Genomic DNA, 11,529 nt, shown 5'->3' with positions numbered 1-11,529 from the left:
TGATTGGGTGTTGTAATGAACGTTTACTTGGATAATAAAAATTTACTTATCCAAAAAAAAACATCTATTCGATAATTTAAAATGATTAGAATTCATAATTCTTTTTAATTATAAATAACCTACAACTACATTTGCTTAAACTCTAAATTTCAAAAAAAAACAATATTATTTTCTTTAAATCTAATAATATGCTTCAAGAGAGTGTTGGGTGCTTTCTCATGTGATGACTAACTGAAGGTAATTTTGAGAATGTAAATTATTTTAAATATGATTGTTGAGAAAGTTATAGTATGTTCATTAAAATTATGAGAAAAATATGTCGATATGTTTGATTCATTAAATATATATGCGAATAGGACATAATTTTTAAAATTAAAATAAAATATTATATTTTAATATTTATTATTGCTTAGATATCGATATTTCAACATTTTCAATTTAATTTAAAAATTAAATTGAAAACAAAAAGCTTTTGGTCCGTCTTGTAAGCTTCTACTTTAAACAAGATGACCAAATTCCTTCCATGGAAGCCAAAGCTAACACTTATTATTCTCCTAGCCGACGTAAGGGCTAATAAGATGATCAGTGGTTTTTTGTCATAATATATATATAGGGTAAATTATCTATTTGATCACCATTCTATTAATTAGTTTTATTTTGGTCATTCAACTATTTTTTTTTTTTGTAAAATGAGTACTTTGAATTAAACGTTCCAAAGTACACCACCCTAAGAATTTCGTTAAAAAACCTCTCTAAACCTAAGTAGAGGAAAAAGAGTGAACCTTGAGGTGGAAAGAAGGACAAATGAAACAGAGCCGAAAATTACGCCACTAGTACAACACGTAACCAACTACAAGAGTATAGCAACGAACTACACCTAAGAGGGAAACTACACACGACACCAGAGGGAAACTACACACGACACCAGAGGGAAAACTGACAAAGGAGACTAAACATAGCCCCACAGACCACAGCCCATACAAAGCGTAGCCCCAGCTTGAACAGAAGCACTACATTCGACAACAAAAATCTGTGCAGAGTGGAGCCAACATCAAATAAGAGAGCACCCGAACCGAGCAGTCGTCATAAGGACCAACGAGAAACAGCTGAATCACTGCTACAATAAAACAGTGCAAAAAACCTTCAAAGGCAGGAGTAGTACAGAAAGCCTGATTCAACTATTAATATCTTTGTCAAAACCATTCGTAACATTATGTTTCAATCACTCGCTTTTAAGAAAATTAATTGTGATGCTAACATGATAGTTTTTAATACTGACATGACATTATCTTATGGTGATACATCATCATTACTTAATTTTAATTTTTTACGGACGAATTATCAAAATAGAATCGAAACGTAAAATTAGGTATATTTTTAAAAGGAAAAACAAGTTAAGTGACCAAAGCAGAAACTAAGTAATATGTGGTGATCAAATAGTTAGTTTACCCTAATATATATGTCCCAAGATGTTTAATATCTCTTCTCGCTTCCAAGTTCCAAATTAAATAACCAACGGCAGTCGTTCTCGAGATCAACCGGTGAAAGCTGTATGCGGCGGTAGCGGCCAAATACCGCCATCACTGTCGCTAGTCACGTAAGACAGGCATGACAATGGCACTAGACATAGACCTCGACTTTTGAGATCCCGCTGTGCTGCATCATCTTCATCCTCCATCGTTGAACCCTAAAGATCATTGAAACAAATTACATGAAAAAGTTATTTTCCGTTGGCAATAGTTTGTAGATAGTTTTCGCTTACCACTTGTTTGGATCTGGATGCTTTGTTACGAGATGACTTCATATACGGAACGCTTAATGTCTGCCAAAAAGCAAATACATTCATCATTCAGTACAGATCTGAAAGTAAGGGCTGAGCTCTCAGTTTGTTCAGTGGAAAACAACCCTGGCAACTATTTTGCCTGAATATTTTAGGGTTAACTTCTCTCTGCAGTACCCCTCAAGTGGCCGTTTCCATTGGATCACATATTGAGGTGGAAATAATATTCTAAGAATGCGTCAGAGAGTAGTAAAAATATAATAATCGAAAAATTCAAGGAGAATGTTTTGGGAAGGTGATAGTGATACTGAAGGTACCTCAACTTGATTTTGAAGGAATTTGATGTATCCAATAGCCTCCATTAGTACGGACGCTGTATCTGTCTGTGGTATTCTCCCCCACCACCACCGCATGCAAAAATAACCTCGTCATTTTCCACTAAACAAATCGAAAACCTTAAACAGACTAGTTCTATTACTAATAAATAGAATCCTTTTATCAGTATATGCAGCTACCGGTAGTAGTTTATTATTGTGTTTCTTTCCACTTTTACCTTGCCAAAGGGGGCAACCAATTGTTGTAGAGCTGCAATTCTGTCCCTTAGTTTCTCTTTACTAACCTGTTGATGCAAAACCAAACATAATACTTCAGGTCGGAAAACATGTACATTAACAATCAATAGTATCAAAGTCTAAGGTTGTTGATCACCTTATTAAAGGGAGTACAGGAGGCGCGTGACTCCAAACGAGATTTCTTGGCTGCTGTCGCCGCCGCCTTTGCTTCCGATAAAATACCGGATCTCTTTGCCTCTGTTATTTCAGTGGGGAAGGGTGACATCTTTCATGGAGTGCAAAGAGTAAAGATCAGTTGAATGATCATCCAAAAAGAACAAAATAAATAATTAAGGCATAAACTTCTGGTAAAGATATAAGCATACATTGATTAAAGCTGAAGGGTGCCCCTATATTTGCTTTAGTAGGCATGGTTTTGATGGTATTCTTAGTTCGTACTTATGAATAAATGTTTTCAACTTTTCAAATCTTTTTCCTAAGAATCATTTAAGAAAATGTTTCACCAATTAATCATATTCTACTTATTATTCTTGTTAACTAATTCAGTATTAGATTGTATTATAGGGATGTTATAACTTGCTGAACACTTGTAAATACTGAACATCTAGCTAGTTGATCTTATAATGGTTTCGCCCAATCCTCTCTCAACGGAACTCCATGATTTATGTTCAATGCATTAAGTGAAAAAAAATAGCATTCTCTCTCTATATATATATATGTCAGAGCCATGGCAGTGGAGTGTCGGAATTACAATAATGTTTTGTAGTTGAGGCATGGTTTGTAGTAGAAAATGAATGATGCTACAAGAAAGAATAGGGACTAGGGAACACTTACTTGACTAGGGGAATAAGCTGCTGACCTTTGATTTGACTGCTGCAAATTATGGTGGTGATGGAGACCAAAATAAGGGCTCATCTCTTTGTATATACCAAGACTATCATGATGATCATCTGATGGATAACTAAATCTACTGCTTCTTTTAAATCTCGCAGGATTTAAGAAATCCAAGGCCTCCAAATTCATGTCAAAGGAGCTTGGGATATTTCGGGGAGAAGAAACTTGGTTCAAACTTGAAATATTTATACTAGGATAAATCTGGCTGAAACTCCCTCTACTAGGTGAAGAACTATTACCAGGGAGAGAACAGTTCTGGGAACTTGAGTAAAGATTCGGGTCTGCAGAAAACATTGGGAAACCAGAAGATATTGTCTTGAAAAATAGTTTCTGGTTGAGATCATTCAAATCCATTTGCTCCTTATTCTCCAAGTAGTTTGCTTGAGGCAGCAGACGAGAATATCCAAATCTTGAGGAACTGTTAGCCCAGTCTCGGATCATGGAACTGTTTTGAGGAGATGCTAGCATGTTCTTTTTCGGCCTTGAGTGCAAGCTTTCCTCAGTATGATTTGGATTAAACTCACTGGAGTTCCTAGGAATAAAAGAGTGTGTATAAATTAGTAAAAAGGAAGAATATATGAAATACTATACTATACTTGGTGAAACGACAAGTTCTAGGAATCCAAAAACAATGCAAGAAAAAGAAAATATTCTCTCGAGGAAAAAAGCTGCCGATAAATAAGAAAATTTGAATACATAATTCTGATTGATGCACATCAAATCAGAAGGGAGTTTAAGTTCATAATGGCTCGTGAAGTATGAAGACACACCTATTTGTAGAAAGCTTCATAAGAGAGAGAGATAGAGAGAAATGACAGCTTACAAAGTAATATTTGGGGTCCAAGAATGGGAGCTTGAAACTCCATGACGGGGTGAGATAGATAAAGAAGAAGATGGCCCAACAAGGTGGTCCTGAAGCTGGTGTTGGTGATGGGGATTTTCCGACTCCATAATGATAAATTTAAAAGGAACAAAAAAGAGCTTGAAAATCCCAAGATTTAGTAATTAAAATTTCACTACACTGCTAGCTTCCAGGAATCTCACTCTGATCAAAGAAAACAGTTCAGGTGACACCCACATATACACCTTGTACTTTTAACTATGCAACTTTTTCCATTTTTTCCTCTCTTTCCAATTTCCTCTTTCAGGTGTTCATCTTAAAGCAGTCTTTAAAAGAAAGAAAGAGAGCGAGAGGAGCTTCAACAATTCCTTCTCCCTCGCCCCTTTAATTATTTATTTTTCTTTTCATCCACACGCACTTTTTTGCAGCTATCCCTCGATACACGATTTTGCTTAAAAAACACTCACTCACTCACTTTGTTTTTATTTAAGAAAAGGTCACTGCAATTACAGGCAGATGATTAATACTTCCTCAAGGCCATGATTAAGATCCCTGCCTTCAATCCCAAGACTTTCAACAAAGGTCTGAGAAGAGAAATGATAAAACCATGCTCTCTCTCAAGATATACATCTCTCATCTCCGCATGTCCAAAGTTCACCCCGCAACCCCCCTTTTTATATATAGAATGCTTCTATTGTTATCTTCTATATATACTATGAACAAATATTATCATTTCTTCCCACAAACAATCACCTGTGGAATATGATATAAACTTATAAATTCTTCATCAGTTACATGATTGACAGACCTCACGTTATTTTTCTTTTGCGTCTCTTTGTGCTGTGGTTACTGGTTTTGTCTGAATTTTATCCCAAAAAGTTCATAGTTTGCCCCATAAAAGTATTACTTGGGCTATGATAAATAACATACATTTCTTTTGTTTTTTTTATATAAATAAGTATTTTAGACATGAAGTTATGCTTTGAACTTTGGCCTGCCCAATGCAGGTGGGATTGCACCTTTTTACACTGCCATTAATGGTTGAAGGAGGTGTTGCTTCAGATAGATATGTCCTTGTGATGCAGAGATGATCAGAACAAACCGTGTATAGTATAGAAATAGATATGGTTTTAGTGAAAACTAGCAACAGTCGGTGGCAAATTTCCCAAGTGAGAGGGGCCTCCCCATCCCAAAAACCGTATACATATATGGCTTGGTTTTTTTTTTTTTTTTTTTGACAAAACACATATGGCTTGGTGATTAAAAGATAAGAGGGTCTTATAATCCTTCCCATTTCATTATATATTGATTGAAAAAAAAATGAAAATATCCCTTTCCCTTAAAGGCTGCCTTCTCATTAAACTAGCGACAGTCGGTGGCAAATTTCCCAGGTGAGAGGGTTTTTTATTTGAGGGGAAAGAATAGGAAAATGAAGGGGAACGGAATGGATTTCTCTTGGTGTGTTATCATGATGATCATATATTAACCCATAAAGAATCATTAATTTGCTATTATTCCATGCTCCAACAAATGCCGCTTACTAAAGCTTACCCATGTATATACATGAAAGTTCATTACCTTCCAAGATTCATTTCAAAAGCTGCTTATACATGAAATTTCACTGGTAATATTTTATATATACACCATTTATGTGATTGAACATAAAAGATGAGCTACCACCACTTCCAAACTCTTCAAACTTGGTCAATATTCAAAAGCATTATTTGTAGTTAGATTTCACACACTCATGTAATTAGTATTCGAGTTTTAATAATTCATGAAGTTTTGTTAACTTCTCTTTACATATGAAACGAGTTGTTGTTTTGCATAAAAAAAAAGTTGTAGTCCTTTGAAAAGCAATTTTGGGCTATGATTAATAACTTTTTAGGGGTCCATCATCCTTTCTTGTTTTTTAAAGCTGAAGTTGCCCTTTCGAGACTAGGAAGTAAGGGTCAAACATCCCCTCCCTATATTATGCAGTATAAATTTATCCAAACTTTCACATAGTATTGGATTATGTGATTCTAACTTTTCTTTTAATTCATGGAAATATTAATCCTAATTCCATGATAGTAAATAATTTTTTTAAAAATGTTTCATGCTCCAAAATTTCGCATTTAAAACGAAGAAACTCTATTTAGAAAACAATACCAAGATTATCCTCAATATTAATTATGTATATCATAATGTCCTAACTTGGAAGAATTACCATGAACACTGTTGATACATACCTATCTAATGAAAAAGCATCCAAGATCTTCCCACCCTATAAGGGTTTGCCTTTTCTTGACATGCAATCTAACATCATACTAAATGATTCACTATTATTATTATTATAATTATAAGAATTCATTTTTTCTTAAAATATAATCTAATATTATGTATGATGATGATGAATAATAGTTTAATTGAATGTTTGTAAAATCTGATTTTGATATATAACATCATATTAAATGATTCATTATTGTGGTTTCTTTTATTATTATGATGATAGCTTGATTCAATAACTGTATAATATGACTTTAGTATGATCATGAATCAATCTTGTATGTACGTAAGTAATACAAAAGTTGAGCACTCCCCTTCCTTCTTTAGAATTCTCCATTCTCCATTCTCCCTTTCTTTAGGTAGGACTGGAATATTAATCCTAATACTGGAAATTTTTTCCCCATTTCTTGTTTAACCTCATGTGTTGCTTATGATTTTCCACCGTCAATATTTATTTTCATACATGTATTGGAACTTTTTTTTAGTAAAAAAATTTAAAAAAAAATGGCAAAGCCCTTAAAAGGGGGTCTAAAGTTTTTTGTATGATTTAAAGGTATTGTCATAAGAAGACAAAGACATTGTCATAGCAGAATATATGCTTTCTATCACCCCCACCCACTTAACCCCATATCATCATCACATTTACATAGTTGATTTCTCTTGTCTTCATCCCTTTCTTTTCCAATAATAATGGTGCAGATTCTGCACAAGTTCTCTATCTTTGTTAAATATACATCAGCCAGTCGGCCCAATGATTCACACACTTTAGCTTGTACATGTGTCTGTTTCCATCTATGAACAGACCACTTTGATCAAAGTTTTATCGTTTGATTCTTCCAATATGAAATCTTTGATGGATCATGTTCTCCATTAACTAATGGTGCAGATTCTGCACAAGTTCTCTATCTTTGTTAAATATACATCAGCCAGTCGGCCCAATGATTCACACACTTTAGCTCGTACATGTTTCTGTTTCCATCTATGAACAGACCACTTTGATCAAAGTTTTATCCTTTGATTCTTCCAATATGAAATCTTTGATGGATCATGTTCTCCATTAAGTAATGAAACAAATATAGAAAAGAAAGGAGCTTTGTTTTAAGGATCTCAAATCTGAAACATATAAGACAGTTTTGACCAGATTCCTTTTTCTTTCAGCATATATCTTTTCCAGGGTAAAATTAAAGGCCACATAACTGTAGTTGTTGAGGAACTTGAAACAACACCCACATGGCTGCTGCCCGGGGGCTTTGGTGGGTTAAGAGCTTTATGTGCTTGCTTTTCACGGCAATTGGGGGTTCCACTCCCATCCCCACACTAAAAAGATTAGTGCTTCAATGTTTCTCTGCTTCTTGCTTGTGACCAGATTAAGTTCAACCAACTTATTTCTTACACAAGAATATTTAGCAATGGAAAAAAGGTTAAAAAGGAAGAACGATGGTTTCAGCTATAAATTCATTCAGTAGAACTAAGACCCATCAGAGGAAGTAAGTTATCGAAAAGAGACTTTCCCATCATAAATTTCAAAAAACAATGTTCATCCTTCTTTATGAACGACTTGTATTAAACGTAAAACACTGCTTTCTTTCTTTTGTTTCATTTTCCTTCATCTTATATATACGTATAGTTATATACATATATATATATATATATATATAATATTTCCATGCATATGCATGTACACCTACAGAAATGAGATACTACTTTCAGATGAAGAGGAAAAAGTTAGAAATTTACGCCAAAAGCAAAAGGCACAAAATTTTTCAGCCAAATTAAGAAAGACTCCATGTTTTCTTAAACTAATTCCAGTTTATAGATAATTTTCATAGCCCACAACAATAACATCCTGCAACAAGCGTGGTGTTTCCTCGATTTTTAAATAAATTAAACAACACGATAAATTAACAAACAATATAAATAATTACATACAAAAAAATATATAAATAATTGTGAGTCAATTTTAATAAAAATATATTTTTAAGGACTAAATTGAACAAACAATAAATTACATACAAAATAATTAAATAAATTAAACAACACAAATGTATGAGGCATCAAATCGAAATATAAATAAGTATGGGCCAATTTCATAGACAAATATAATTTTAATGACTAGATTGAAATAAATTACAAAAATATAAATAAGTATGAGCCGATTTAATATACAAATATAATTTTAAGCACTAAATTAAACAAATATGAAATTACAAATTAAAATTTAAATAAATTACACAGCATGTAGGGACCACATCCAAAATAATTGTAAAATGTGAAACTGAAACTAATATAAAAATGGACTGAATTGAATTTATTTTAAAAGTTAAGGACAAAATTAAATCAATTTTAAAAAATATATATATATATATATATATAATGTTATGCATACAATATAAGTATATACTTATATAAATATATATATATAACAATACATTATACTTATAAGTATAATAAAAGTATATATACTTATACATATGTATACTTATACCTATATATATAATTATACACACATACACACACACACATATATATATATAAGTAACTATATATAGGTATGTATATAAATATATATAAGTATAAAGTATAATATATAAGTATATATATATATATATATATAAGTATATAAGTAACTATATATATATATCATTAAACATAAGTGACTATAATAAAAGATTCTAAAATTAATATTCACATTTAATAATTGTGCACATTAAAAAGAAGAAGGAAAAATTAAAAGTAATTAGAATGTATACAATACTAAATTGCATTGAATTGAAAAATTCAAGAAAATATCCAAATTACAAAATAGAAAACCAGTGATTATTAGATGACCGCATTTCTAATTAACCCAAAACATCTACTGGGAATTAAAAAAGTACCAACATTGTAAAAAAAAAATCTCTTCCCTTTTTTAAATTCCCAACAAATCAATTTTTTCCTCTTCTCTCTTCTAAATTCTCAAAAAAATCAATTTTCCCTCTTTTAAATTTTGGCAAAAAAAATTCAATTTGTCAAAATTTGACAATTCTCTCTTCTAAATTTCTAGACAATCAATTTTTCCCTCAAAAACAATCTTTAATTTTAAAAGTTATCCCACCACTCATGTGAATATATATATATTATTTATTTTAAATTGATGATTAAATTTTAAATTTTAAAATATTTAATATCAAGTAAATTAATCTTTTATATATTTTCTAAAATTTTAAGTTAAATTATTAATTAATAAATAAATATAAATAAATTTAACTTATAAATATTTAAATTAATTTTATATAATCTAATAAAATAATGTTCAATAAATAAATTATTTCATGAAATTAATTTACTGTTTATAATTAAGATTTATAATATAAGGATTATAATTAATATAGAAAATAATTTATTAATTTAATTATCATAATTAACAATTTATATTAACTTTTAAAGAGTAATCATATTAGTTATCATAGTTTATTTAATTGTCAAAAAAATTATCATAACTAACAATTTGTTTTAACTTTTAAAAAGTAATCATACTAATTATCATAGTTTATTATAAATTAAAAATCTCACAACTTCATCAATGGTAACTTATAAGTCAAGTAAATATCAATTCAATTTAATAATAGGTCGGATCATTTACATATTGAGTCAATTACATATCAGGTTTATTATAGGCCAAGTTGATAACAGGTAGAGTAATATCAGTTATTTATTGTGTTAATATTGGGTTCATGTTCATATCAGGTCGGGTTTGATTATCACATTATCAAGTTCAATTCGGGTTCAAGTCGTTCTCAGTTCAGGTGCAGGTCGTAAATTTTCAGGTCCAACTCGGGTTAAGGTCAACATCAGTTCGAACTCGAATTGATTTCGGACCACCACAACCTCGGGTCATAAACAGTTTTGACTCAAATCGATTTCAATCAGTTTTGCAGGTCGGGGTCAATTTTTTACATCCCTAACAACATCATAGCCTAGAATAGTTTATAGGAAAATCGGGTTAAAAGGAATTTGGAAACAAAAAAGTTACTTTCATTGAAAGTTGAACTCAAGACCTCTCTTAGTAATAAGATTACTATCAAAGTTTCAAGACTAAAATTAGACAATTTTACAAACACTTGCAGGTCGTTTCAATGGAAAACCAATAAACGCAAAATTAAAGGGAGAGGAGAATCGGTTTGTCATGTCTTCGCTTTGCATCAACAGAGTTAAGAGCAGTATCGATCACTTTTATCAAGGCTTGATCTTCCTTCACTTATGGAACAATCATTTTCTCATTAAACTTTAAAATATCAACATCGTTGTATTTCTCATATACCCAAGCCTTCATTTCGTTGGGCACGACCTCCGATTTGGTTGCTTCAGTTACAGAAGCAGCTTGAGACTCACACTGAACTTTAGTGGAAATCGAGCGAAAGAAGGCAGTGATGTGCCTTTTGGGATAAAGGTGGTGCTCGGAGATTTTCTTTTGGTATCCGGGAAACCTAACGAGGGTTTAAAAGAAGAGGGGAAGAACTGGAAGTGCGGCTCTCAATTTTTTTCAATGCCCTCCATGTCATTAAAACACGTGGAAATTTGAAAATATAAAATAATTTCACAAAAGTCATTCCGTTAAGATTGTAATGATGAAATATTAAAATAAAATAAAAAGTAAACGTTAAGTATTTTGAAAATAAAAATAAAATATAGGTACTAAAACAGGCAAAAGTGATAGTTCAAGTATTAATCCTGTAGTTTACCCATTATGAAAAGCGTAGCTTGACAGCTAATTGTGCGCGTGAAGTGCGTTATATGAGCGCGTGCTTTTGGTATCCAAGTTGGGTATCTAATCTAAGGCTATGTCGTGCATCCTAGAGTTCAATGGATTCTAATTTTTTTTTTTTTTTGGATAAGTAAAGTTTTTTCATCTAAAGAGAGTAGCATAGCTGTTACAAGAGACATTTACAAACAACTAAAAGAGCCCAGCTGATTGATCTCCAATGCTTTAACCTGTATAGGTAACAATTAAGTACATAATTTATTAAGGGTTATTTAATGGTAGGGTTTAGGGAGAAACAAAACATATTCTAGGCTTTCAGGCACTAATGCACTGGCATAATATTGCAAATATGACTAATGGATCTGGTATGGTTATGCATTTTGTGGTTCGGCTTTATGCTGCATTTTGTTGAGTTTACTTTAACGGCATGAGA

At 31.8% G+C, this 11,529-nt stretch overlaps 1 protein-coding gene across 1 annotated transcript; it reads right to left on the bottom strand.

Moving 5' to 3' along the window:
• Window positions 1-1,457: 1,457 nt before the first annotated feature.
• Window positions 1,458-4,362, bottom strand: LOC120168241 (transcription factor bHLH110-like). Its single transcript, XM_039177031.1, has 7 exons — window positions 4,070-4,362; window positions 3,187-3,778; window positions 2,494-2,617; window positions 2,334-2,401; window positions 2,098-2,163; window positions 1,763-1,822; window positions 1,458-1,687 (listed from the first exon to the last, which is right to left on the bottom strand). The coding sequence occupies exons 1-7, from the start codon at window positions 4,195-4,197 to the stop codon at window positions 1,535-1,537; spliced, it is 1,191 nt and encodes a 396-aa protein (XP_039032962.1). The 5' UTR covers window positions 4,198-4,362; the 3' UTR covers window positions 1,458-1,534.
• Between the last annotated feature and the right edge of the window lie 7,167 nt (window positions 4,363-11,529).

Source organism: Hibiscus syriacus, unplaced genomic scaffold (assembly GCF_006381635.1).
Source record: "Hibiscus syriacus cultivar Baekdansim isolate YM2019G1 unplaced genomic scaffold, ASM638163v2 tig00111715_pilon, whole genome shotgun sequence".
NCBI lineage: Eukaryota > Viridiplantae > Streptophyta > Magnoliopsida > Malvales > Malvaceae > Hibiscus > Hibiscus syriacus.
The sequence above is the reverse complement of the archived record's forward strand: the minus strand, read 5'-3'. Positions and strand labels throughout refer to the sequence as shown.